This window comes from Festucalex cinctus, chromosome 13 (genome assembly GCF_051991245.1).
Source record: "Festucalex cinctus isolate MCC-2025b chromosome 13, RoL_Fcin_1.0, whole genome shotgun sequence".
In the NCBI taxonomy this organism is placed as follows: Eukaryota; Metazoa; Chordata; class Actinopteri; order Syngnathiformes; family Syngnathidae; genus Festucalex; species Festucalex cinctus.
This window is the reverse complement of record NC_135423.1, coordinates 21,311,764-21,336,650: the sequence shown is the minus strand read 5'-3', so window position 1 is coordinate 21,336,650 and position 24,887 is coordinate 21,311,764. Positions and strand designations below refer to the sequence as shown.

The 24,887-nt window shown below is 40.3% G+C and overlaps 1 protein-coding gene across 4 annotated transcripts in view; it reads left to right on the top strand.

Annotated features, from left to right (window-relative positions):
* sik3 (SIK family kinase 3) overlaps positions 1 to 24,244 on the top strand; it is a 33,222-nt gene extending 8,978 nt beyond the window's left edge. Inside the window, exons 4-26 of one of the 4 annotated variants that reach the window (XM_077540953.1) lie at positions 458 to 619; positions 779 to 903; positions 1,210 to 1,333; positions 1,504 to 1,622; positions 2,929 to 3,039; positions 3,223 to 3,357; positions 7,140 to 7,217; positions 8,187 to 8,296; positions 8,970 to 9,126; positions 9,253 to 9,402; positions 9,513 to 9,586; positions 10,267 to 10,401; positions 12,697 to 12,838; positions 13,199 to 13,318; positions 13,563 to 13,621; positions 13,895 to 14,004; positions 15,062 to 15,228; positions 16,291 to 16,418; positions 17,084 to 17,853; positions 17,972 to 18,126; positions 19,121 to 19,250; positions 19,332 to 19,461; positions 21,604 to 24,244. In XM_077540953.1, the coding sequence (XP_077397079.1) occupies positions 458 to 619; positions 779 to 903; positions 1,210 to 1,333; positions 1,504 to 1,622; positions 2,929 to 3,039; positions 3,223 to 3,357; positions 7,140 to 7,217; positions 8,187 to 8,296; positions 8,970 to 9,126; positions 9,253 to 9,402; positions 9,513 to 9,586; positions 10,267 to 10,401; positions 12,697 to 12,838; positions 13,199 to 13,318; positions 13,563 to 13,621; positions 13,895 to 14,004; positions 15,062 to 15,228; positions 16,291 to 16,418; positions 17,084 to 17,853; positions 17,972 to 18,126; positions 19,121 to 19,250; positions 19,332 to 19,456 (3,386 nt within the window). In that variant the 3' untranslated portion in view covers positions 19,457 to 19,461; positions 21,604 to 24,244. The remainder of the gene's footprint in view (positions 1 to 457; positions 620 to 778; positions 904 to 1,209; positions 1,334 to 1,503; positions 1,623 to 2,928; positions 3,040 to 3,222; positions 3,358 to 7,139; positions 7,218 to 8,186; positions 8,297 to 8,969; positions 9,127 to 9,252; positions 9,403 to 9,512; positions 9,587 to 10,266; positions 10,402 to 12,696; positions 12,839 to 13,198; positions 13,319 to 13,562; positions 13,622 to 13,894; positions 14,005 to 15,061; positions 15,229 to 16,290; positions 16,419 to 17,083; positions 17,854 to 17,971; positions 18,127 to 19,120; positions 19,251 to 19,331; positions 19,462 to 21,603) is intronic. The other 3 variants (XM_077540954.1, XM_077540955.1, XM_077540957.1) reach the window with 3 other exon arrangements.
* Positions 24,245 to 24,887: the final 643 nt, after the last annotated feature.

Sequence of the window (24,887 nt, the reverse complement as noted above, 5' to 3'; positions counted from 1 at the left end):
CACTCATGCAAAAAAAAAAGTGCCAAATTCACTAGAGTGCATGAAATAACATCGTTTCACAAAAAGCTTGATTTCTCCGTATTTTGGAAGAAAATAGAGGATTTGGGTGAAACAAAGCTGTTTTCTATTGTTGATTACTGAAGATCTGAATAAGGTAGAAACAAACTTTTTTTTTTTAGATGAAAGATGGGACTTCAATCTTTCATTTGGTAGTATCCGCGTTTCCATAGTCCTAACACAACATTTTCTGTGGAGCTTGAAAGATCGGTAAAATTCTGTAAATCAGCTGGCAGTATGGGGTTACCTTTTCCGAAAATGGCTGTCAGTCAAAGAGTTAAGAATACCGTTTAAAACGTATTCAGTGTGTTTTTTTTATTTTTTATTTTTAAAATCCAATCATATTGTACGAGAAATCCCACCAGAACCCTCTCAACTCAGTTGTGCTTTGCATGTCCAGACCACCTGGTGGCCCACGGACGTATGGCAGAAAAGGACGCCAGGAAGAAGTTTAAACAGATTGTCGCAGCAGTCCATTTCTGTCATTGCCGTAACATCGTCCACAGAGACCTGAAGGCAGAGAACCTGCTTTTGGACCACAATCTCAACATCAAAATAGCAGGTGTGTGAGCTGGCACGAAAGAGTCTTACTTGGTTTATTGGTGTCATGCTGTTTAAACATGGGTAGGTGTAGGCAAGTGCCAACATGTGATGGGAGCATTTTCCATATGCCATTGAAGTGGCCAGGGAATTAAATTAACCACCCTCTATTTCCTCTCAGACTTCGGTTTCAGTAACCTGTTTTCCCGAGGACAGCTGTTAAAGACGTGGTGTGGCAGCCCTCCCTATGCTGCACCAGAACTGTTTGAAGGCAAAGAGTATGACGGGCCCAAAGTAGATATATGGGTGAGTCAACAAACATTTGGTTTACAGCATTCATTCAAGATATGTTTTGTGGTATGTTAGGACATTGGTCAGTTTTTAAGGGTAATAAGATATGGATATCGGAATAACTTGCAAAGTCATCTTTATTGTAATAAGGATTTAGTACTAACAGAAGTTTCCAGTAGGGGGGAAAAATGGAAGTGTAGTTTTCCCACGCATATATATATATATATATATATATATATATATATATATATATATATATATATATATATACACATTTTTAGTTTTTTTACTTTATATCATCATGTTCTCCCTTCTGTTTAGAGCTTAGGTGTGGTCTTATATGTATTGGTGTGTGGTGCCCTACCATTTGATGGCAGTACTCTCCAGAATTTGCGAGCACGTGTCCTAAGTGGCAAGTTTCGCATCCCCTTCTTTATGTCTACAGGTAGGTTTTACTTTTTGCCCAAATAGTTGCACTATAATTATACTAAAAGATTTCAATAATCGGTTGTTAAAGAATGTAAAAATCTTACAGACCCCTGAACAAAATCCCACGTTTTTAGCAGTCTTTGGAAGATGTGTGCAACAACTCTTTCTTTTTGTATTTTTTAACAGACTGTGAGTATTTGATCAGACATATGTTGGTGCTGGAGCCCAGCAGACGGCTGACTATGGAGCAGATCTGTAAGAATAAGTGGATGAGACAAGGCGATCCAGACCCTGATTTTGACAGGGTGAGCTCGCAAAGAACTATTTTTTGCAACTCCTAATTCCAGGAAGAATTAGATTAGCATTATTTTGACTAATATTTTGGGTTGTACAGTATAACGATATTCGAAAAGTATTGCGATACCTTTCAGACGAAAAAGAAACAAAGTGTTTTCAGTTGTAGTACTTTAACAGTGACGGTGACAGCTGGCTCCGAGCAGCAGTCCCTGTGTCTAAAGATGCAGCAGCACTGTCAGGTTCCATTTTATCTTATAGTAGCAGGGGCATTTCTCAATATGGAGGAAAAAATGGCCACAACCTTTAGCATTGTTGTCAACTGTCTGCAGCTCATGGAGAAAGAAGATGCACAGAGTGAGAAATTGAAATATATCGCTCACACAGACAACCTGCAAGCAGTTAATATTCATGTTAAGGTCAAAATAACAGTTTCTATACCTATTCGAGAGAACCCGTTTACGTATACATACTGTATCCTAATCTTAACCACGACATGCAAATGTCATTAACCAAATAGACGTCATTTCCACCTTTAACTTTTTCCAGTCAATAAAAGACATTATATTCACATCATTTATTTAAAAAAAAAATGACTTTGGAAATTTGTTGGCAACCAATTTAGTGTTGTCTTGAATCTACCAACATTTGGACTTCAATGCTATTAATTCATGAAATTAGAAGGATGCTAATTAGAGTACTTTATATAAAATAAGTTCATTTTGACTTGTCTTGACTTTAACTTGGTGCAACACTAATATTGTAATTACAGAGAGGCCTCGAGTTACGTCGGAGTACCGTTCCAACGCTAGCGATGTAACCCGAATTTCGATTTAAGTCGAATTTCCCCATTAAAGTCAATATTTACATCAAAATAATTTGCATAAAAAATCTGAAATACATTAAAAGAAATAAAAATACGATGCTGCCTGACTGAAGCGCAAGTCTTTGCCGATGTTCTTTGGTGTCTGTCCTTTCTGCAATCTTTTTATGATGTTTAGCTTTGTTTCCATGGTAATTGCTTTATTTTGGCTGGTGTTGGTACATTGATAGAAGACGTAGTTTTCTTCTTCGTTGGGTCCATGATGTGGGGGGGAAAAAAAAAATAAGAGGGCGAAAAAGCTACTCCCACAGGTGCACTAGCACTAGCTAAGGACTAAATAGCAGACGAGGGGAAAATACTGCGGCCTATATGGTGGACGAGGAGCCAAAATGGTGGACGGGGCCAAAATGGTAGACCGGGCGTAACCGTTGTAAAGTCGAAACGCCTTGTGTGATCTTTCTAATACTCCTTTATTCCCTCCCTGTCCCGTTCAGTTGATAGCAGAGTGTGAGCTGGTTAAGACTGAAAGAGAGACGGAGCTCATCAACGAGCAAGTGCTAATAGCTATGTCTGAGATGGGCCTGGACCGAGAACGTACAATCCAGGTCAGACAAATTGTCACTGAGGATTATGATGTTTTTAAAGGCACCGTTTGTATTCAGTTAAATCACACAAGTGGTTTTAATGTTGTGGCCTAGCTCACGATAAAACTTTGTCATCAAAATGAGGTTTTAGGCTGATGAAAATTCCATTTCTATTTTAAAGTGTAACTCCTTTTCTTCCTGCAGTCGCTCCAAACGGATGCATATGATCACTACAGTGCCATCTACAGTTTGCTATCTGACCGTCTCAAGAAACACAAGACGTTGCGTGTTGCTCCTCCCACACCACGCTCCATTGGCTACCCCATTAACACTGTACAGGTAAATGCTTTCAATTTGAATTTGCAGTGGAACCGCCAAAGTTGACCACGATCTGTTCCATGAAGCAGGCTGGCTGACTTCCATTTTTACTTCTATTTCAAAATCACGAATTTCTATGAATAATTGGCACTCCCTTAAAAGTGATTAGAATTGTCTATATCAGTGTTTCCCAGAATTTTATTGTAACCCCAAACCTTTTTGTCACGCCATGAATAAACCCTCACTCATGTGTTGATGAATCTCCAAAAGTACAGTGTATCACCACTGATGATTAAATGAAAGTCATTTAGTTTTTTTCTCCTTAATTTGAAGTGTAGCGCACATACTATTTTATTGACAGGCTTATGAAATGACTGAGAAATTGAGAATATTAATTTACTTGTCATCTTGGATAGAGATCGACCGATAATCGGTCGGGCCGATAATCGGGGCCGATATTTGACATATTGGTACATATCGGTATCGGTCTGTTTTATTAATCTGACGGCCGATATGAGCGATCCATTTAAAACTCCGTCTTTTCGCTTCGAATGCAGCCCAGAGCGTCTCTGTCTGTTATGGAGTCCAACTCCAGCAATGTAACGCCCATAGCAGCATTTGATTGGTTAGCCGTGCAAGAGCCAGAACCAATCAGTAGTGTATGCCTGTATCACAGTAGCCGGTCACACACGCACCCACGTACACAACGCGACAGACACATGCTTCGAAGGTAAGTTAAAAGAGAAGAGACTCCGCCGATCGTTTCACCATGATAAGCTAAACACATTGAATTATGTTGTGTATTAAATGCACTATATGAATGGAGCTGCATTGCCTTGCATTGAATCCCCGCTAGCTAACAGTGGTGTGTTCAGCTTAGCATGTAGGCTAACACCCAGTAGCTAATTCGCTACTTGAACTACTCGGGGAGGGAATCACACACATTTTCACTTAATTAAGTAAATAATGTTTGTTAGAAAGGTTCCAAATATTAACAGTTGTCATTATTATATTGTCTAGTTCCATGTTAAGAGTAGAGTAACGTCATTATATTTACCTCTCGTGACGCACACATTGCATTCTGGGTCACGTCCATTACTTGTTGCATAGCGGTTATTATGCAGTGAGATGCCACAATGACACTAAATAGCGTTTAGTTACTTTATATTGTGTTTATTTGTCGCACTGGTTTGCCATTGTGTGCCTTAAGCTTCGACGTCGATTTGATTGACAGCTCGTTGTGCACCTCGTTAAAGTCCGCTCCGTAACAAATTAAGTGTCTCAAACACCGTTTAACTACACGAACGTGTCCTCTTCCGTATGTTTGGCATTAGTAGAGAAGTGCACTAAAGTATAGTGTGCTTATTTGCTCGTTTTGTCTCTCTTTTCACGTCATGTCTGCCGTCATTTGGGACATTATCCTCTCAATGGATGCCACTAATATGTAACATCTACGGCCGTACACGGCTGCAATTAATGTTCAGTGATGTAATTTCGTTACGTGCATCATACTTTGAATAATGAGCTCATGTTTGGTGTGTTGTATAACTTTCTCGTGTGTTAGTAACTATTCATGTGGACAGTTAAGATAGTGCTTGTTAATGTGAATTAGCAATGTTGCAGCCCAGTTATTACTTAGACAAGTACATCTGTGCCATTAAGTGATACAGTACAGTACAGTAGTGAGAGAATAGTGTGCCCATATACACACACGTGTCTATAAGTGTAAAACACATTAAACAGCAGAAACTGGCAGCGGTCCACCGCAACAATGTCTGTTTAACCAAGTTATTCTTACTATTATTATAACCAAGTTATTTTACTCAACCCTTTTTCTGCGTTGATTGGGGCATCCTAAGTGGCAGTAAACTACATGATGAAGTGTCTTTTGACAGTTCTCTTGTAGAGAGGAGTAGCATGATATTGCTGTTCTCGATTTAAGATCCTCAGCTTATCAAAACTGTCTATATGGTAACAATAACAATAATCATAATAAGGTCTACAAGAACTGTATGGTGTTCAGGGATGAATAGTTTTTCTCATGGAATTTTTTTATTTATTTTTGCTGTAGTAATAAGTAATGCCACAGCTGATGCACATTTTGAATGACAGGGTTCCTCCTATTACTTCAAAATATAAAAATATAACATTTATAGAATAAAACTACAAGTATCCCAAATGCTATAAAAGGTAATGTCACATTGGCCCCCACATTTAACTCCCCCCGCCACCAACGTCTTATTGCAGATAGAAGGATGTAAAATGAAAAGTGTAGTGTGAGAATCCATTGTAAAGAACGGTTAGGGTTTGCATTATTCAAAAATTTGGTGCCAACATTTTAACTTTTACTGCAAATGAATATCGGCTTCAAATATCGGTTATCTGCCTCCTTGACTACCGATAATCGGAATCGGTATCGGCCCTGAAAAAAGCATATCGGTCGATCTCTAATCTTGGAAATACATGATTAAACATTTCCACCCACCTCCTGCAATGTGCTCGATATCCCTGGTTTAAAAAAAACAAACACTTCCCTTTAATAATAGATTAAACCATAAATAGACCACAAACTATGATCCCAAAACACGTAAAAAGCATTTCAAAAGCTTCCAACATCTTCAAAACTGTGCTTTACCCTTCATAATCAATGCACATTTGCTTGCACATAAAAGCGGAGGTGTTACACCATTGGACGCTGTTTGAGTGGCAAAGAACGGCTAGCGGTTCGGTGTTAACTGACCCAAAACTGCTGGATCAGAGCAGTGATAACACAAACTGGTTGTTGATTGTAGATAGTTTAGCAATGTTCTGCTGAGCCTTTTTTACGGATTCCACTGGTTGTGATGCCATGCTTCGTCCTAGTGTGTTTAAAACTATCATGAGCCAAAGCAGTCGCAGCAATCACAGCCTGTTAGGATGTGTGTTTTAATACAGTGTGAGGTTTTGGAGGTACCGTGAGATTTTTCGCCGTTTTGTTTTGGAGGCTCCACGTAACAAATATTAATTGTCTGACTGTGAGTCGACCTGAATGGAAGTAAAGAACGTGTTCTCCTCACGTCTGTGGTTATTGGCTTATCAGCCGCCACTTCATCTATCCACTCTCCCAACCTGTCAATCTCAAATCTACACTTAACATGGCTGTGATTGGATGAGCAAACGTGCGACTACGTAAGCGACCCTGCCACATACACACAGAATAGCCTTCAGCTGACCGCTGCAGAAGTTTGCTTGAGTAGAACACTAGCTTTATAAAAAATTTTTAGGGTGAGTTTGTGGCCGACAGTAAGTGATCGTTGTCTCAATTAAAGAGACAATACAATACAATGTTAGGTTTCCGAGTGGATATGTTGAAAGCTGATAGTGGAGCGAGTAAGCGTGTGTGCAAGCGGAACTTCCACCTTCTGCATTCTGTCACCTAAGTTTTGTTATTCTTGTTCATTGTCTCACTTAGAGACACCAACGTACAATAAAGATAAATAGTCGGAAAAAAATATTGGATTTTTTTTGTAAATGGTATTTGATTTATGTATAGTGCTTTTCCACCTTTACAAGTCCCTCAAAGCGCTTTGCATCTTGACCACTCATTCACCTACTGATGACGCAGCAAAAAGTTTGTCCATAACTTAACTATTTAATCAATGTGTCCTGTTTTATCACTCTAGTAATTGGCAAGTTTTAAAGCCATTTTGATGTATGGAGGTGACTGACGTTAACCAATGTGTCAATCCCCCTCCTCTAAGAGGATTGTATTAAAAATGAGTGCAATCCTCACCTGACGTATGTGTCTCCTCCTGCTTGCGTAGATGGATCCACAGGGTAATCCAGTTAACATAACTGTTCCTCATGTCCAGCTTATCAACCCAGAGAACCAGATTGTTGAGGTGAGTTGAGGATGGTCTGTATTCACACGTTTGCACATTTTTATTAACATTTTGTCGAGCTAAATCTGAACTTTGATGTCATGCCAATCCTCCTTTGGGTTAGCACAAAAATGGTAAAAGTGAATGTGAAGAAAAATGGATTAGGATTTAAAATTGAATTTTAACATATTAGGGCTCATATTTCCCACTATAAACTACATATGGCAGCTTGGCTCTTTAGAAATGAATATCTGACGTCATAAATATGACCCTTAAACACTAGGACTCCAAGCAGACTCTCAATTGCAGAAAAATATGTACGCATATTAGAAGCCGTATTGAAATAGGGACTTTGACGGCACATTTAAAGTGTAGTCAAATTGCATAATAATGAATATATACCAAACTCATTGACTTCCAGCCATTTTCACTGAAGCAACCCCCTTTGCTTTCAGCTGTTTTGCTAGATTTGGACTGGCCCACAGAATACTGTGTTCTATTGCTCTAAAAACATGGAACCTAGCCAAAGAAAGATTAGTCTCTTCTTTCATCAGGAAAAAAAACAACGTGTATTTTTCTGGTTCCATTTTGCAACAGTTAGCATTAGAATATAACTAAGTTTCACCATCATTCACATTCCTGGTGAAAACGCTAACAAAAATAGCTTGTTGCAACATAGCCCTGGCTGAACTCTTATACTCTGTTGCCACCTGCTGGCCGGTTTTTGTAATAACTACCATTGCATTCACCGCTTCATGTCAGAAGCTGCGTCAAAGCCTTCTGTATGTTATTGCATTTAAAAAAAAAAAAAAAAAAAGTGTGCCTACATTTTTGGTAGTGAAGGACAAAGTATAAAATTAAAAGTTTGTAAATACGTTATTTTAAAAGTTTAAATAACGTATTTACACGTTTTTGGGTTTGAATGAGTTCACATTTATTTATGTACACAAAGACGTTAAGATAATCCTCAAATGTGTGTTTCTTGTTTAGCCGGACGGCAATATGGCACTCGACAGCGATGAAGGCGAAGAGCCATCTCCTGAAGCCATGGCTCGTTACCTCTCAATGAGGCGGCACACTGTGGGTGTACCAGACCAAAGGTAATACAGTGATATCCTTTCAATCTGCAGTTTATTGCCACAAATATCACCACAGGACAGTGTTAATAACTGGCCATGGATCCTCGTCCCTCTCAAAGCTTACCGTATATATCATCTTTGGGGTGGCATAGCTTTTCATGCAGGACTGAATTTGTAACTAGAGGGTGACAGCTTGAGCCCAACATTCAAAATGGTAGACTAATTAAAGATGCTAAATTGTCCATAGTTGTTCATGTAAATGTGAATGGTTGTTTGCCTCCAGTTCACTATATGTGCTCTGTTAATTTGGTGACCTGTACCTTGCTTCAAGTTCTCACTCATTGTCACCTGGCATTGCCTGCAGTTCATCTTCAAAGTGAGCTTCGATGGATAGAATCAGAATGATTATTGAGGTTTTGGGTTAAAAACTGCTGCACAGTAGGATTTATTTATTAATACTGACCATTCTCGATGTCTAATCCTAAAGTGATCAACTTGTTGGTTGCATTTAAATAAGGCCACACGTAAAAAATCTATACATCACTGTACAAATACCATGTTTTTCTCAGACAAAGAAAAAGAAAGATCAGAAAAATTATACCACGACAAACCATTTTAAAACGTCACAATCTGCCAAATTAATTTGATTTAATAAGCTGTTGACCTTTTTTCTTTTTTAATTCTTTCACTGTAGGACTGAAATGCAAGAGGACCTTCAAAAACTGCCACCAGGTTTCCCCAGAGGAGCAGTGCCCCAGCCCCCTTTTCCTCCACTCGCGCCTATAATGGGACAAATGCACACTCTCATGCCAACACAGAGCCTCCAGCCTACGCAGCAGTTGGAATATAAGGTGCGGTAATAAAGATATGGCTTGGAAGTCTCCTTAAGTCATTCAGATAACTTGCAGGGATCGTCACATAGTTTGGTGCCAAGATGAACTCTTAATTTTGATTGTCTGTGCATGTTCATACTTCAGGAGCAGTCATTGCTGCAACCACCCACTCTGCAATTACTAAATGGCATGGGGCCCCTGGGTCGAAGAGCTTCCGATGGTGGTGCCAATATCCAACTACATGCCCAGCTTCTGAAAAGGCCCCGGGGCCCGTCACCTCTTGTTACCAGTCCAGTAAGTAGTTTGATGATTGATGATGATGATTATTAGTTTCCAAATAGTTTAGTTGTCCTGTAAAGTTAATGGGCAGTATTGTTGACCAGGAAACTCTGTACCTCCCGCAGCACCCTATTCCTGCTGTTGCTCCGGTGGATGAAGAGGGATCAGATGGAGAGCCAGATCAAGAAGCAGTACAAAGGTACATGACGGTGACAGTTTTTGGTTGTGAGCTATGTTGTACAGAGAGGTGCTGTCAAAACTGGATAGTGTGCGTGGCATGTTACCTTGACACTCAGTGACTGTGACAGGGTTTGTGCTGGAAATTTGGTCAAGGTGAAAGCCCTCTGAACGAGTCCTCTTTGTACAGCAGTTACTGTGTCTTTTGCTGGTGGCCTGGGTTGCTGGGAGTGTGTGCCTCTAGGCTGCTCTGCTTTTTCCCACGGGTGCTGACCACTCTGCTGTGGCGCTCCCCTTTTCTCTGCTCCTTTTTTACCATCGTGCAAGTGCCTTCCTCTTTGGCTCTCAACTCAATCAGTCAACAATTGCAGCCAAACTCTAAAGCCTCCTTTATCCGATCCCAATGTCGGTATATGCAAAATTATACTCCTTTTCCACCCTTACTGATCCAGCTTTGCTAACCCTAAGCTTGCAAAGCCTGTAAATTAAAGATCATTTATCAATTGTGGTTTACAGTGCTCATAAGCTCTAACATCCTTCTGTGGTTTGATTTTTTTAAGATGTTATTATACCCCTTTTTGGCAATGGTGGGAATGGGTGGGCCTTCCCCCTGTCTCTAGTAGCAAACAAGGGCAGTGAGCTGACCAGCACTGCTTCCTGTCTCCCACCCTCACCCCCATCCTCCCCCTCCCTGCGGCCCAGGTACCTGGCGAACCGCTGCAAGCGGCACACGACGCACGCACTCATGAGCGCATCGCTTGGCGATCCCTCGACAGAGCCCCAGCGGTCACAGGGCCCTCGCCAGAGGGTGGGCTGGGCCCCTGACACACACACCCGGTGAGGGGATGCACCCACTCTGTGCTGTATTGTGCACAAACTGACTCAAAATCGTAGACTGTGATCTCTGTAGTAGAGAACAGCATATTTATCAAAGACCACACGCTGAAGATGACCGTACCTTTTACGGCAAAAGGGATTTTATTTTATTTTTTTTTTAAATGATGGTGTTTAATGTGAAGTATTGCCACAGCAACAGTGCAGTTCCTTCCATCTGAAACCTTTGTTGTGGATTTTATATACTTTTTTGTTCAGTTCATTACATGTCATTTTTGGTGTTTTTGGCCTGGTTGACTTGGAACAGAGACATTATCGCCCCTGTAAGCAGTTTTCTTGATCTTGTGGAGGTTTTGAGCTACATCTTATCCAGGTGGCTTTTTGTGGACATCAAGAAGCTGTTTTTGATGTAAATTTTGTCAATTCAGCAATGATATACTTGGTTCATGACACCCCAACAGTTATATCCTTCCATAGCCACCCCAAAAAAAACACCCACAAATATTATTACATATTATACATTCATATGTAAGTCTGTGAGTAAACCGTAGCGATGGACGCATCCGGAGTAAATTTAACATAGCTACTTGTAGAGCGACAGACAGTAGTGAATGACTGACATTGTTGCGGTAAAATCTTGATTTGTGTGATGATTGACTTCTGACGCTGAAGAGTAACGTTACGAAGAATACGTCACAGCAAATACATGAATTTCAGGAAATGGATGGATTTGTCATGGTCAATGGCAGCCTTTCCAGACCCACTTTTTTTCCATTTAAGAAAGTGGGTGTGGCTTGCCAGGCTACCCTCCATATTCAATGGATTTCCGCAATCTGACATGGAAGTTTATAACAGTTTTTCAATTTACACTAATGTGTTATGCACGTTGCCAGTGTTGGTTATGCAGTGGAAAAGTAAAACATAGCTCCATCCGCTTGTCTATGCCAACACCGTTACTATACTGAAAACAGTACGTAAATAGAGGTATTTTGTATAAAAACTTTGGCGTAATGCAAATTGTAAGCAGTGACATTCATAACTCGAGGTTCCACTGTGTACCGTATGTCTATATCAGTCAGTTAATCTCTGTCACTCATCTCTTCTGCCTCTGCAGTATTCCTTATTAGACACAACCAACATTTCAGTTTTGAAGCTAATTCACATGTCTGGTCGGGCATCGTGCAGTGGAAAACATGGAATAGTTGGCTGCTTATGATGCTCTGAAAAATTTCTGGCAATTCTCACCTCATCTTTAGCTATATACCACATTAAAACAACAATAGCTGCATACAAAGTGCTAGAAATCAGGCATTTAAAAATAGACATAAAAAATAAATTAAGATAAATACAGAAAACGAAAACAATGCGAGGGCGGCACGGTGGATGACTGGTTAGCACGTAAGCCTCCCAGTTCTGAGGACTCGGGTTTGAGTCCAGACTCCAGCCTTCCTGGGTGGAGTTTGCATGTTCTCCCCGTGCCCGCGTGGGTCTTCTCCGGGTACTCCGGTCTCCTCACACATTCCAAATACATGCATGGCAAGTTAATTGGGTGCTCCGAATTGTCCCGAGGTGTGCTTGTGAGTGTGGATGGTTGTTCTTCTCTGTGTGCCCTGCGATTGGCTGGCAACCAGTCCAGGGTGTCCCCCGCCTACTGCCCAAAGACAGCTGAGATAGGCTCCAGCGCCCCCTCGCGACCCTTGTGATGAATAAGCGGTCAAGAAAATGGATGGATGGATGAAAACAATGCGGAGTTAAAAGCCAAATAATAAAAAAAACTGTTTTAAGATTAGTTTTAAAAATTGATGCTTAGCAAATGCTCAATTTCCTCTCTCTGAGTCAAAAAAAAATCCACATAAAGTGTATTGGTTTGCATCTCTGTATGTGAGTTTTGAGCACAGATCAATGTAAATGAAGCATGTAGCTTCATTGTAAGCATTGTTTGTGTAATATGAATGAATGAATGAATGAATAGTTGTGATTATTTCAGCTACCACATATAGCACAGACAAGAGAACACAAACATCCCCTTGTACAAATATGAGTTGGATTAGAATCCAAAAGTACTTTGGTGTATATTCGGAACTTTCAAAATATCACTGTTATACTAATCTTGTACATTATGTTTTGTGAATTATACCTAATAATTTTTATTTGTCTCTTTGTGTACCTTGTCCTTGTGTGTGACTGAAAATATTTGTGTAATTTATGTCATGTTATTTGTTTGTATGTGTGTGTGCGCTTGTTTCCTTTGTGTGCTTGTACGATTTGTTTTGTCTTTGTCTTGGGTCTGTTCCTCAGATCAAGTTATAAAGACTGTAACACACTTCATCTTCCAATGGAACGCTTCTCACCTGTCAGAAGGTTCTCTGACGGCGCTGCCACCATTCAAGCCTTCAAAACGCATCTAGAGAACAGTAGCCTCATTAAGCAACTCAAGCAGGTACTCAAGCCTTTATTGTAGGGAGGATTAATTCCAAAGCCAATTTAAAATTACTCATTTGTCATTGCCTTACCTGCCAGACATCTTTCATTTAATTTTGAAGGCTAACGTGACTGGTGTTTTTCCAATCTTGCAGCAAGCAAAATACGGCGACTAACCTCATGCAATAAAATGCATAATTTTGGAAAGTGACTTATGGATACATATTAGTGTCCCCTGCAGAGCGCAATTATGTAGATTTTTATTTTCTTGTACAACAATATTCCCTCTTATTAATTTCAAAGAGAGCGGTTGTATTTTCCCCCCCATCAATTGTATTGTGTAAATGGGATGACTACTAATCATCTGATGCTATAACAGGAGTGTGAACAGCTCCAGAAAATGTATGCGGCCCAGCAGGATGAACGATTCCTGGAACACACCCAGCAACAACATATCCTCTACCAGCAAGAGCAACAAATCCTCCACCAGCAAATACAGGTATGAGAGTCACATGCTTATTCAATCACATATTTGTAGATAAAGATGGCATCTGTCTGAATGCCAGCATTTCCTACAACAAAGGGCCAAGTCTCTAAATTCCTTTGCAACCAAAAACGTGAAAGATAAAAGTGCATTAAACTATATTTGTCCATTCACTTAGTTACTGGAAACTTACTCTCTCTTACATCGCCACATGCATTCTTCCTCTCCAAATCAAATTTTGCAAATGTATTCTCTACAGGGACTGTCTTTAGGCCATGGAGAGAGTCATCCCACTCACCTAACCCACCAGCTACAAAGGTAACGTATATGGACGACCACTTTCAACCGCATTTTTTAACAGTAAGATTCCAGAGGGGATATAAACAGCTGGACACGCACTAATGCGGTCAGTTGGAATTTTTACCAGCAAGTTGGCCGCATATTGGTCGCAGTCTCGAGCCCTGCCCTCCTACTGTGCAACCAGCGAACAATGATCTTGATACTGTGGTGCAGAGCTCTCGATAGAAGTGTTGCATAATTGTTGTATCTATATTCTCTCTCTTTCTCTCTCTCTCTCTCGTCCTCCCTCAGGTTGCGTATACAGCCATCTAGTCCTCCGCCAACACATCCGAGCAACCACCTCTTCAGACAGCCAAATCAGAATTCTCCGCCTGGCTCTGCAGGCATAATGCAAGGGCATGGTTAGTACAGTAATTTCTCGAGAATATCACACACTCGAATATTACAATTTAAAAATATATATATACATCATTTAAGCATATCTTCATAGTCATTTTGTTGATTAAGGTTTCTTGTGTTCATACATTTATTTTTGTGCAGAGTTGTTCTATTTACCTTGTGTAAAACCTCTCGCATGACATCTTAAAAGAGGGCTCTGTGCTACATCACCTAGCCTATGTGTATTTTAGTATACAGTAGTATTAGTATCCATATTTAAAATTAAGTATACATGTGGACTCCACCAGTAGTCTTTCTGCTGTGGAACTTTTGGAGCTCTTTGACTGTCTAGTTCTCACACACCATTCATATCTTATTTGACACATTCCAAAGGTCATATTCTTGACCTTTTAAGTACAAACTTTAACCCATAATAAATCTATACGTCTAGGATTTAGGCATGTCTGATCATAAGGCTCTCTTTATGGAGATCATTACACAGGTCCACACTCCAAAAGTATTAACATATTCAGTTCATAAACCTGAACAAAAAAAATTCCTGAACATGGCTATCCAAAAACTCTCTTAGCCAGCAGTGCCACAAAATCAAAGATAGCCAGTGACCTTGTTGAACTCTCCACCTCTGGCCTCCATGAAATTCTCGAGTCCCATCATGCACCGCTGATGACAAGAGCAGTCTCCTGCTCTGAAATGGCCCCATGGTTCACTGTCTGAAGAGATACAATGCATGAGAAGAGATTTGTTGTGTTGTCTAGCTTTGTAGACCAAGCAGGCTTATCGTGATCACCAAAAAAGCCTACTCTAAGGTGCTATAGCCACCACATCCAGATTCCAATTTCACTCTGACAAAATGAAAAACTCTTGTACTGTTGATGCTCTACTGAAACCCCACATCTGCACTATCAACTGTGACCACACCGAGGAGCAATGTAATACATTTATTCGGTAAATGACAGTATACGGTACACAACAATTAATCTAGGAAAGTCTCGCCATAACAATTTTCTGTATATCTTTGTTCCCTGTGAAATTTTGTGTCTTTGATATCATCCTCTATAGGTCCATCCTCAGTACCATATCAACATGGTTCTCCTTCACTATACCAGGGCCAGAGTGGGAGCCCACCTTCTACAGGCCTTCCAAGAGTGTCTATACCAGCCAATCAGCAGTCAACATCTGTACACCCTTCTGTCCCTTTGGCTCAGGGTGTACCTCAACAGCAGCAAGTGAGGTTTTTAATACTTTAGTTATGTTACCAGAAATTTTAATTATAAGCCACAGCTTTTCTCCCCCTCCTTTAACTCTGCAGCTTTAACATTTGACCTCATGTACTGTTTTTTTTCCTTCTTCTTTTTAAATAAACGATCCCAGGAGCTGCATGTTTGTCTTTAACCATTCATGATTACATGTGCACACACTGAAGCATTCTGGTCGGTATTCAGATCTGCTCTTACTTCAGTGATTCTTCACCTTGTTGGAGGTACTGAAAGTGTGCCTCTAGTTTTGCTAGTTATGCTGGACTAGAATTGCACAACTTGGCATTGCAAATCATGCATTTAAGGCACCGACTTCCATTACTCAGCGCAACTCTATATTTGTAGAGCACTTAAAAAAAAAAAAAAAAAAAAAAAAACTTGTTTTGAAAATGGAACCTTGGGACAACAGACACAAGGAAAACAGCAGGGGCCTCAGAATTGAACCTTGTGGAACACCATACATTCCATTATACATGTGAATTCATATTGGACATATTCGTCCAACCATTACCCCCCCCCCCTCGGCTGTTATTATGAAGGGTTAGAATAGTCAAGAAATCACAAGACGAAATGTACCATCACAACCGCTACAATTCGACTACTGAGCGCATCAAATTCCCTGCAGCACAGATAGGCCAAGCATGATTACCTGCCACCAGTGATGGCCAAGCAGGGAGTATCATCACGAATCATTTGAGTCTGGTGTGTGACTTGACCTCTGCCAAACCTCTGAAACTGACTCAATGAACCTCCTGAGGTTCGATCGAACCCATGTTAAGAACCACTGGCCTAAACACAGCAGTAGCACATACAAATACATCCATCATCCACCAAAACTTAAAAATGTATTTCCTCTGCTCTATCGGAATAATCATAACTATGCAGTATGTATAATTTTGTCTATCGGTGTGCTCTGTAGACTGCCTTTTATGGAACTACTTTTTGCTTTTGCCTTGCTGTTTTCTGACTTATATACATTTGATCGTCTGTGCTGATACTATAAAGTAACCAAATGTCTGATTTTTTTTTCAGGTGACTATTCAGGTACAGGAAGTGGAATTAGGAGCTGGGCCACAGAGACAGGGTAGCTTTTTGTCTACACCCTGTGGACACAGAGTTCTTGGGAAGCAGCTGAGCGCAGACAACGCGGAATCGCACAGGTGACATGAATCTTCCTGTGCAGTAACTGTGAAAAGCCTACAATGCCAAAAGACAAAGTGTTGTAATTGACAACATATAACTAACCTCAGGCCCCTGAATGGACCCATTTCATTTCACAGGACTCCTGTTTTACATGTTTGGAGCTTTTCTTTTTAATGTCACCTTAATCATACTATAACATTGGCACTTAGGGTAAATGTTTTATATATAAACATGAGTACAGGTAACTTGGACATTAGTTACCATCACTGACAAAGCAGTAAGAGGAAAAACCACTGTTCAGATGACAACACCTCCATTTATTTGGTGAGTGGATAGTACAGTATGTGCTGTAGAAGCGTCAATAGTTACAGTAGCCGATTTGTATTGTGTTCCAGACATTTACACCCCTGTTCTGCCTTCACTGAGAGAATGTGTTAACCACCCTTGTATAAATGCCTACCGAGAAATCCTGTGGAAAGACCCATATATCTCTCAGTGAAGACTTGAGTGTAAGCAAGGATTCTGACACATTTTGCTACCTTCCCACGTTGATTGATGTAGTGGTGACCTGCTCCACCTTCTTCAACCACAGTAAAATTTTAGTGTGCAGAGGCCTGACGTGATATTCCGAATCTAGTTACTGAATATCTTTTTTTTTTTTTCCTCCCTTTGTTCTTTCCAGTCGTAGCCTCGGACGTTTCGCATCAGTTTATGAGCAGGGTCAGTTCAATCCGCACCTTTTTTCTGGCGATGCAGCCACTCGGGGTGGCCCTGGAGTGCTGGGCTCCTATAGCCCTTACCTGCAGGGGGCCTCGCTCAACGTACCTGGACTGGAGGGTTACCAGAGTGGGGCATTGGGGTCGGGGAGTTATGGCACCCCCTCAGCACTACAGCAAGCGTTACTTTCTCCAACTCCACTGGACTACCGCCCCCCACAACAGCATGTTACACCAACTCTGCAGGGGCTGCTATCCCCCCGCCACTCTTTAACAGGCCACGCAGATCCTCGGTTACCACCACAGGACCTGGCTGCACTGCTGAAGAGGCAGAGCCCCCGATCATGTGCTGCCCCTCCGACACCACCCAGTAGCACAACACCGGAATACGGCGAGATGCTACTTCTGCACCAGCTGAGCCAGGGTGAGAAGATGGAACCCCATCCGCCTCAAAGTTCCCCAGCGGGCAAACACTACCACCACCTTCTCCAGATCCGACCGCCAGAAGTCCAGCCACCACAACACCCCGCCCAAGCACCCTGTCCAACCTTGCCCCACTCGGAGAGCATGGAGGAAGATGAGGCACCATCTGTCTACCAACACGCCCATGAGGGCCTGCTGGCCAAGGCGGGAGAAGGTCATGAGCTCCTGGGTCCTCCCAGAGGCAGCAGCCCTCCCTACAACTCCCCGACACACAGATGTGGCTACATCGATCTGAATCCTCCAGGATCTAGAGGTTGGTTTACTTGAGTAAATTTTCCCATGACTCAGCCTGCCTTAAGTTTACACAACAATGTGTTTTTGTTTTTTGTTTTTTTTTTTGTTTTGTTTTGGGGTTTTTTCCCCCTTTTTAGATGCTGAACATGTTGAGTCAAGACAGACAGTGCAAGCTATGGAGTTGCCTGATCACAATGGCTTGAGCTATTCACGAGGTCAGCAGGGAGAAGCTTACAGGTCCCGAGGACAACTTCAGCGTCACCACACCATCCAGACCTGTGATGATGCATATGTGAGTAATGTTAATTTTGTCAATGAAAACAACACACATTTTTCACCGGACTAAAACTAGATTAGACTTGACTAAAACTCTCATTAATAAACAATAACTGGGACTAAATCAGTATGCATTTTTCTCAGCTAATGAAGACAAGACGAAAATGTACTTCACTTAATAAAAACTGGATGAAAATTTATGGACATTTTAGTTCAGGAATAAAAACGAGACGAAAAATATGATTTTGTAAAATCTTGTCTCTGCTAATCTGTCACTGTGACACACAGTGACACACCCCCTTTCAAATGTGCAGACAGGACAGACGGGAGGTGGATTCACGGTGAACAGTTAAAAAAAACAAAAACAAAAAAACAGTAAATTATACCTATAATGCAGCATTAATCTAACTGCTATAATGTTCCAACAATAATATTAATCTGACCTCTAGATAATGCTAGCTAATTTACTAGCTCATAGCATGGTAACATAGTAGCCACCTGTTCCTACTTCCTATACTGTACTGTAATTGTGTCAAGTTGTTTTTCATCAAAAAGAGAGAACATTTTATGTGAAATTGTTTTAGATCCGAAATAATTTACAGGTGTTAAATGATTGTCCTGACTAAAACGAGACTAAAATGTTGACAGTGTTGACTAAATCTAGACAAATAAAATTGTTTTCTTGGACTAAAATAAAGACTAAATGCTAGATTTATAGTTGACTAAAATGGACTAAATAAAAACAGGATGAGGTTGAATAACTATGATTAAAAACTAACAAGCGTGATTAAAATTGGACTAAAACTGAAACTAAATTTAAAAATGGCGGCTAAAATTAACACTATACGTGAGTGATTGTACTCTGCCATACAGGAGTTCCAACTCTAAATTTTTAGTCGTTATCCTGTGGAATTCTAAAAGCATCCAATGTCCTCCAAAAACGTATCAAGATTCATTTTCAGTATGTTCCATTTCAGCCATAATTTGATAACTGTGAACTAATTTTCCAGGACCAGGCTGAGCCCATGTCTGGGATGAGCCTATTGGCTGGGAAGGCGCTAAGTTCTGCTCGCATGTCAGACATTCTCAGCCAGACGTCACTGTCAGGAAGCCAGCAGCTGCACCAGCGGCAAGAGTCAGGTCAGCAGTAAAAATGCAATTAGCAAAAAATATTATTGACCTTTATTTAATCTATATCAGCAATCTAATGTCTATTTCAAGCAGGATGTGACGTTGAAGGGGAGCACCACGCGGCGGCCTGCTATCCCTCTTCCTGCACCACAGATATGCTTCTCAGCTATAAGCCCCCTGACCTGCAGTACAGCATGGAGCAGGCTGGAGTCTAGTAATGGTAAGGTCATCCGTTAATCAGGCCAGGTACAATATTTGAACTGATTCAAAATGCTTTTTTAGGGATGTAATGATAACGGCAATATCGTGATATTACGATATTAGAACTGCCACAATATACCGTCGTCATCATGTCACAATATTAAAAGCAGCACATCGGTAAAACAAAAAAAAAAGTCAGATTGATTTCCATTTGTGCAATTCTAGCACCCTCTGGTGTCTAGTTTTTTAGTACAGTTTAATTTTCACAAGGCATGTTTTGGCCCTTTATATGTTTAAAATCCATGCTAATGGTCAGATGAAATGGCACATAATATGCTTGTGAACCGAGTTAAGATGTGGAGGAACTGAATGTGTGCGTGCATTAGCAAGTGTGCCTCAATATGAAGTGTTATTAGAGATTGTATGTTGTTTACATGGATTGCTGTAGTGTACAAAAACACAATATTGTTGTTGTTGTTTTTTTTGTTGTTTTTTTGTATGAGCTCAACTTCCCCACAATATCGTGACCTTCATATCGTGATAATTGTATCGTGATGTTTGGATATCATTACATCATACATGTACATTTTTTTTCAATCGATTCGAGAATCGCGCGATGTAGTATCGCGATATATCGCCGAATCGCTTTTTTTTAACACCCCTAGTCTTTACAGTAATGTATTGTATGTTCCCCCACTTGTCTAAACATAGAATTCTAGAATTCGTTTGCGGGATATGAGTAAAGAAGCAAAATCCACTCGTTTTTATCCATTTCAGGGCCATTTTGCCACTTGCTAGCGATTGAAAATGATATCACAGTTGCTTAGAGTTCAGGCAAAGACCAATCACAATTCAGCTTCAGAAAACACAATAAAATGTGACGGTATTGTATGTTCTTTAAGCCCTAAAATACCCTTCTCCTCAATTTTGAATGTTTTTTTTTTGTTTTTTTTAAAAGGCAAAAAAAAACCTTATTACACTGTAGGGTTGGGCGGTATTAAGATTTTGACACCGTTTCACAGTCTCCTCATCACACCGGGTATACGGTAATATCGTCACATTTTTCCTCTTTAGTTTTCTGGACGTGACATTTTGTGATTTGGGTGCTCCATGGTTGCAATGACAATGTTTTTTTTTTCCCCCGTTTTCTAAGCTTTACTTTACCACACAACACAAAACCCAAAAATCTATATATTAGTGACAGTCACTGTTAAAGGCTGAACTGTGTGGCCCGGAACACATGACGTGTGAATGCCTGCCACGGCAACGAACCAACAGTGAGGAAACAAAACAAAACAGGTCGTTCGACCCGTTGTGTTATTATACATGCCTACCTGTGGTGTTTTTATTTTCTGATCTGTCGCTGAGTCTGTCCAGATGGTCATCGTCTCCCTGAATGACGGGTTCGCGATAATAGGCAGCGCTTTCTGCTCCGGCTCGCTCCTTCACATAGGTCCGCCAGGGCCCCGCACATCGGCATCGCGCAATTACCGTCTTGGTGCACTGTTTGCATATTGCCGCGTCGACATCTACCGGCTCATTTTTTTAATCGGGCCTGAAGCCAAAATACTGCCAAATTGCAGAAGTGGCACCTTTTTTTTTTTTTTTTTTTTGCAACCGATGTAGTTGCTTCGCGAGCTGCTCTGCTCCATCTTGTCTGTAGCTGTTCCGGTTTATGAGCTGTCACATGACTAATTATTGCTATTAGTTTTTAAAATAGTTATAAGTAAATAGTTTTATTAAGTTGAAAACAAGTACACATTTACATTTTCTCTCAAAAAAATTTTTTATATCATTTTTTATTTTTATTTATTTTTTTAAATGGCGGTATTTAAAGTGACACCGTTTCTATTTTTAGACACGCGGGATACCTTATTACCGTATTACCGCCCAACCCTATTACACTGTGTGTTTTACCATTTTGGTCTAGGATATATATCCCCTTTGCTTACACTCATTTCCCCTGGCTTTAGGTCTTTGAAAGCATTTTCTTTTTAAGAACTGACAAAACCTTGGATATGGATGTATAAAATCCTAAATGGCTCTCTTTTGAAAAAGACAGCCCTGTTACATGTAAGATAGCAAGCAAAAAAAGTGGCACAGTTAATGCTTGGGTTAAATTGCGTAAATTGTGTCCCTGTTTGTGTATTCTTCTCTCCAGGATGCGGTGTATCCTATGTACAGTGGTCTATGTCAAGCATCCTGACTTGTGTTGACTTGAGTTGAGCTGCATCATGCCAAACCACCATCATCCATCGCTCACCATCTGTTTGCGGGAGGGGTGTTGGAGCGTTGAACTTTCAAAAGGTCAAAGTGCCGCCGTCTCCTGCACAAACATCCAACATTTGTTACCAGTGGATTCTTCTTTACCAAGACTGTCCCACTCCTCACCAAATTCTCCGACCCTCCATGGGCACATTGTTTTGTGCCTCATTGGGAGCCGGTTTGACTTCCAACAACACAAAGAAATGGACACACTGCTGCATCAGATCCAAAGTATTTACATCGTGTGCGCACACTGGCTCAATGAGGTGGAGAAGAAAGGACTGTTTAAGCTGCACACCGCTCCTCCCCCTGTACCCCTCCCACTTGCAGACTGCAGAGCTTTTCAGACTGGAAAAGAATCTCTGCATTGGTGTTTGGAGTCGGCCTCCATCGCTCCCTCCAAAGACCGAGCCCAGTGTCATTTACACACAGGACAAACCAGCTCATTTTTTATGTTGTTCCCGCTGTCAACCCCGCGCCCCTTTTTTTTTTTTTTTTTTTTTTTTTTTTTTTTTTAGTATTATTTTATTTCTTTTATAAATACATATTTTATTGTCAAATAGTAATGTCAATGTTAGACATAATGGTCAATATTGTTACTGTTGTTATCACAGTTTCCAGTAAAATGTTTATTAAGATGACATTATTCTAGAAATACAGATTTTTGTTGCAAGAATGACAACAATTAAGAGTAAAAACGAGAATTCTGCACTTTGGAGTCACACAACCATTTCCTTCTCCCTCTTTCATGTTGTCGTGCTACTTTCTGGACTCCCCCAACACCACTCCATCCTTAATTTTTCCCACCTGCTGTTACCTTCTCTCCCAACCTTCTCTCATGTCTGTGACAGTGTATTGCATTACCTTCTCTCCCAACCTTCTCTCATGTCTGTGACAGTGTATTGCATTGTGGGTAGTTTTACCAGATTTTTGCTCCGTTCCTTGTACAGCGATGCCATGTATAGACCGCTTTTGCAATTTCTGCAATATATTTCTTTTGTTTTTAGATGTTGGGGAGGCTTTTATTTTTTTATGTCATTTTTGTTTTTCAATTCTTTCAAAATGTTTACTTTTTTGCTTTATGAATCTTGAAATTTCCTGCCAAAAGATGACAAAGAAGAGAGACAGGGCTCTTTCTATGTCTTAAACGATTGTTCATATTTGTTTTAATATTCTATTGGAACACTTGAATAAGAGGAGAGTAATAATTTTTGTTGCTTTTAAAGTATTTCTTTTGTTGATGTCATTTGTATTGCTGTTGCGCTTGTTTTTGTTTGAGGTAGTTGTGGCAGGCTATACAGGGTCAGGTTATAGGCTATGTCTGGGTTGGTTTGAGTGCTATGGACTTGTTACTCGGGGAAAAATAACAGAGACCTAAAGGGAAGAACTTGACATATCATCCAAAGCATAGCAAGTATGAAGACTGACAACAGCCTGATTTTTTTATTTTTTTTCCCTTCTCTTTCAACCCTTAAAATCTGCTGCGTTCCCTCAGCCACCCTTGATTATATTATGTCTTGCGCCTGGACAGATGACTGTTCCTTCTCGTTTGGAATTGTTGCTACACCTGGACTATGAACTCTTCTCTAAACGATCAAAGGGAAACATTAAGATGTCTGTAAAGATTAATTCCAAATTGGGCATGCACAGCATGTGAATTTAAGATTCTCAGCGTGGTGATATAAGCCCACCATTAATAAACAGTGCTGTAAAATGTTGGCAGATGTAAACTAAACACGGGGGACCACAGCAGAACATATTAAAAACAAAACATTCTTATCAACCCCTTATCCTATGTTCCTGTTTGAATGTCACATTTTTCCTGTAATGCGAACTAAAAACTGGTGCAGTGAAAAGAAGCCCTTCAGATGTACTTGTAAATGTTTCTACTGGCCCAATTGCACAATACCACACTGCACGGATGACTTGAAAACCAACATTGGTTGGTGTCATGCTGCGCTCGTGCTTTCCATTTGCACTCTGTAACTTCCTACGAAGCTTCTATGAACATTTCCAAAAAGTTTCAATTCCTCCAACTCGCCTTGATTCCTCTGTCAGAGCTTTGCTGCCTGGCTGCTGCACCAAGCCAACACTGATACGAAAGAGCGCTGAGGAGGAGGAGGAGACGAGTGGGATAAAAGACGATGCAAGTTGGACATGAAATTAAACCTCGGGCTGGGAGGGGGACCAACAGGAAGACCCAGTACCAGTGAATGGGAAGCACTGCACATGATTCAGGCAGAGTGGGGAAGAGCTGCTTAACACATCAGACTGATTTTACTCGTTTCTCCTTTTCTGTTGTCTCCTTATGCCGCCCTCTAGTGTATGTGTAGTCATCATCTCAGCCTTTCCTTCTCTGCAAGTCGGCTCTGCTCCACTCTATAATTTTTTCATATTTTTTTTTCTTTCATTTTTGCCTTTGTTTGAAATTTCATTTCTGTTGAGTACAAAAATACTAAAGTGCAACAATGTTTAAAAAGAATATCAACCAAACTAAGATAAAATATATATATAAATAAAGAAATACTTTAAAATGGGTTGCATGTGTGTGTCTTTTGTGCAACTTCTTAATACTGTAATATCGTTTCAGGATTTAAGAACTTGACACATTTCAGTATAGAATGTATATATTTCCAGTTTCCCCCTTTGACCTGTTTTGAACGCATACTATCAAGAAACCTATAGGAGCCGTTTTTGTTTAAAAAAAACAACAAAAAACAAAGTTCATCTGCTTGAACTTTGTCCAAACAATACAATTAACAGTGCCGGTACACTGGACTAAAAATAGTGAATATACAACACTTAAAAAAAATAAAAGTACTTAACGAAAGAAATACTATAGGATCAGAGGTTTAGGGGTGCTTGGGTACTTGTGTGTGTGTGTGTGTGTGGGGGGGTGATGGTAGCTTAATTGGGGTTGCTTCACGCTCCAAAAATCGAGAAAAAAAAAAGAATTGTATGTGTGTATATAGAAATATATGTGTGTGTGATATAAATATATATATATGTGTGTGTGTGTATATATATATATATATATATATATATATATATATATATATATATATATATATATATATATATATATATATATATATATACAATTTTGGGGGCGCTATTGTTCATTTTCACATATCCTGCTGAAAAATGGGCTAAATGTGCGTCTGGATTTTCTGATCTATA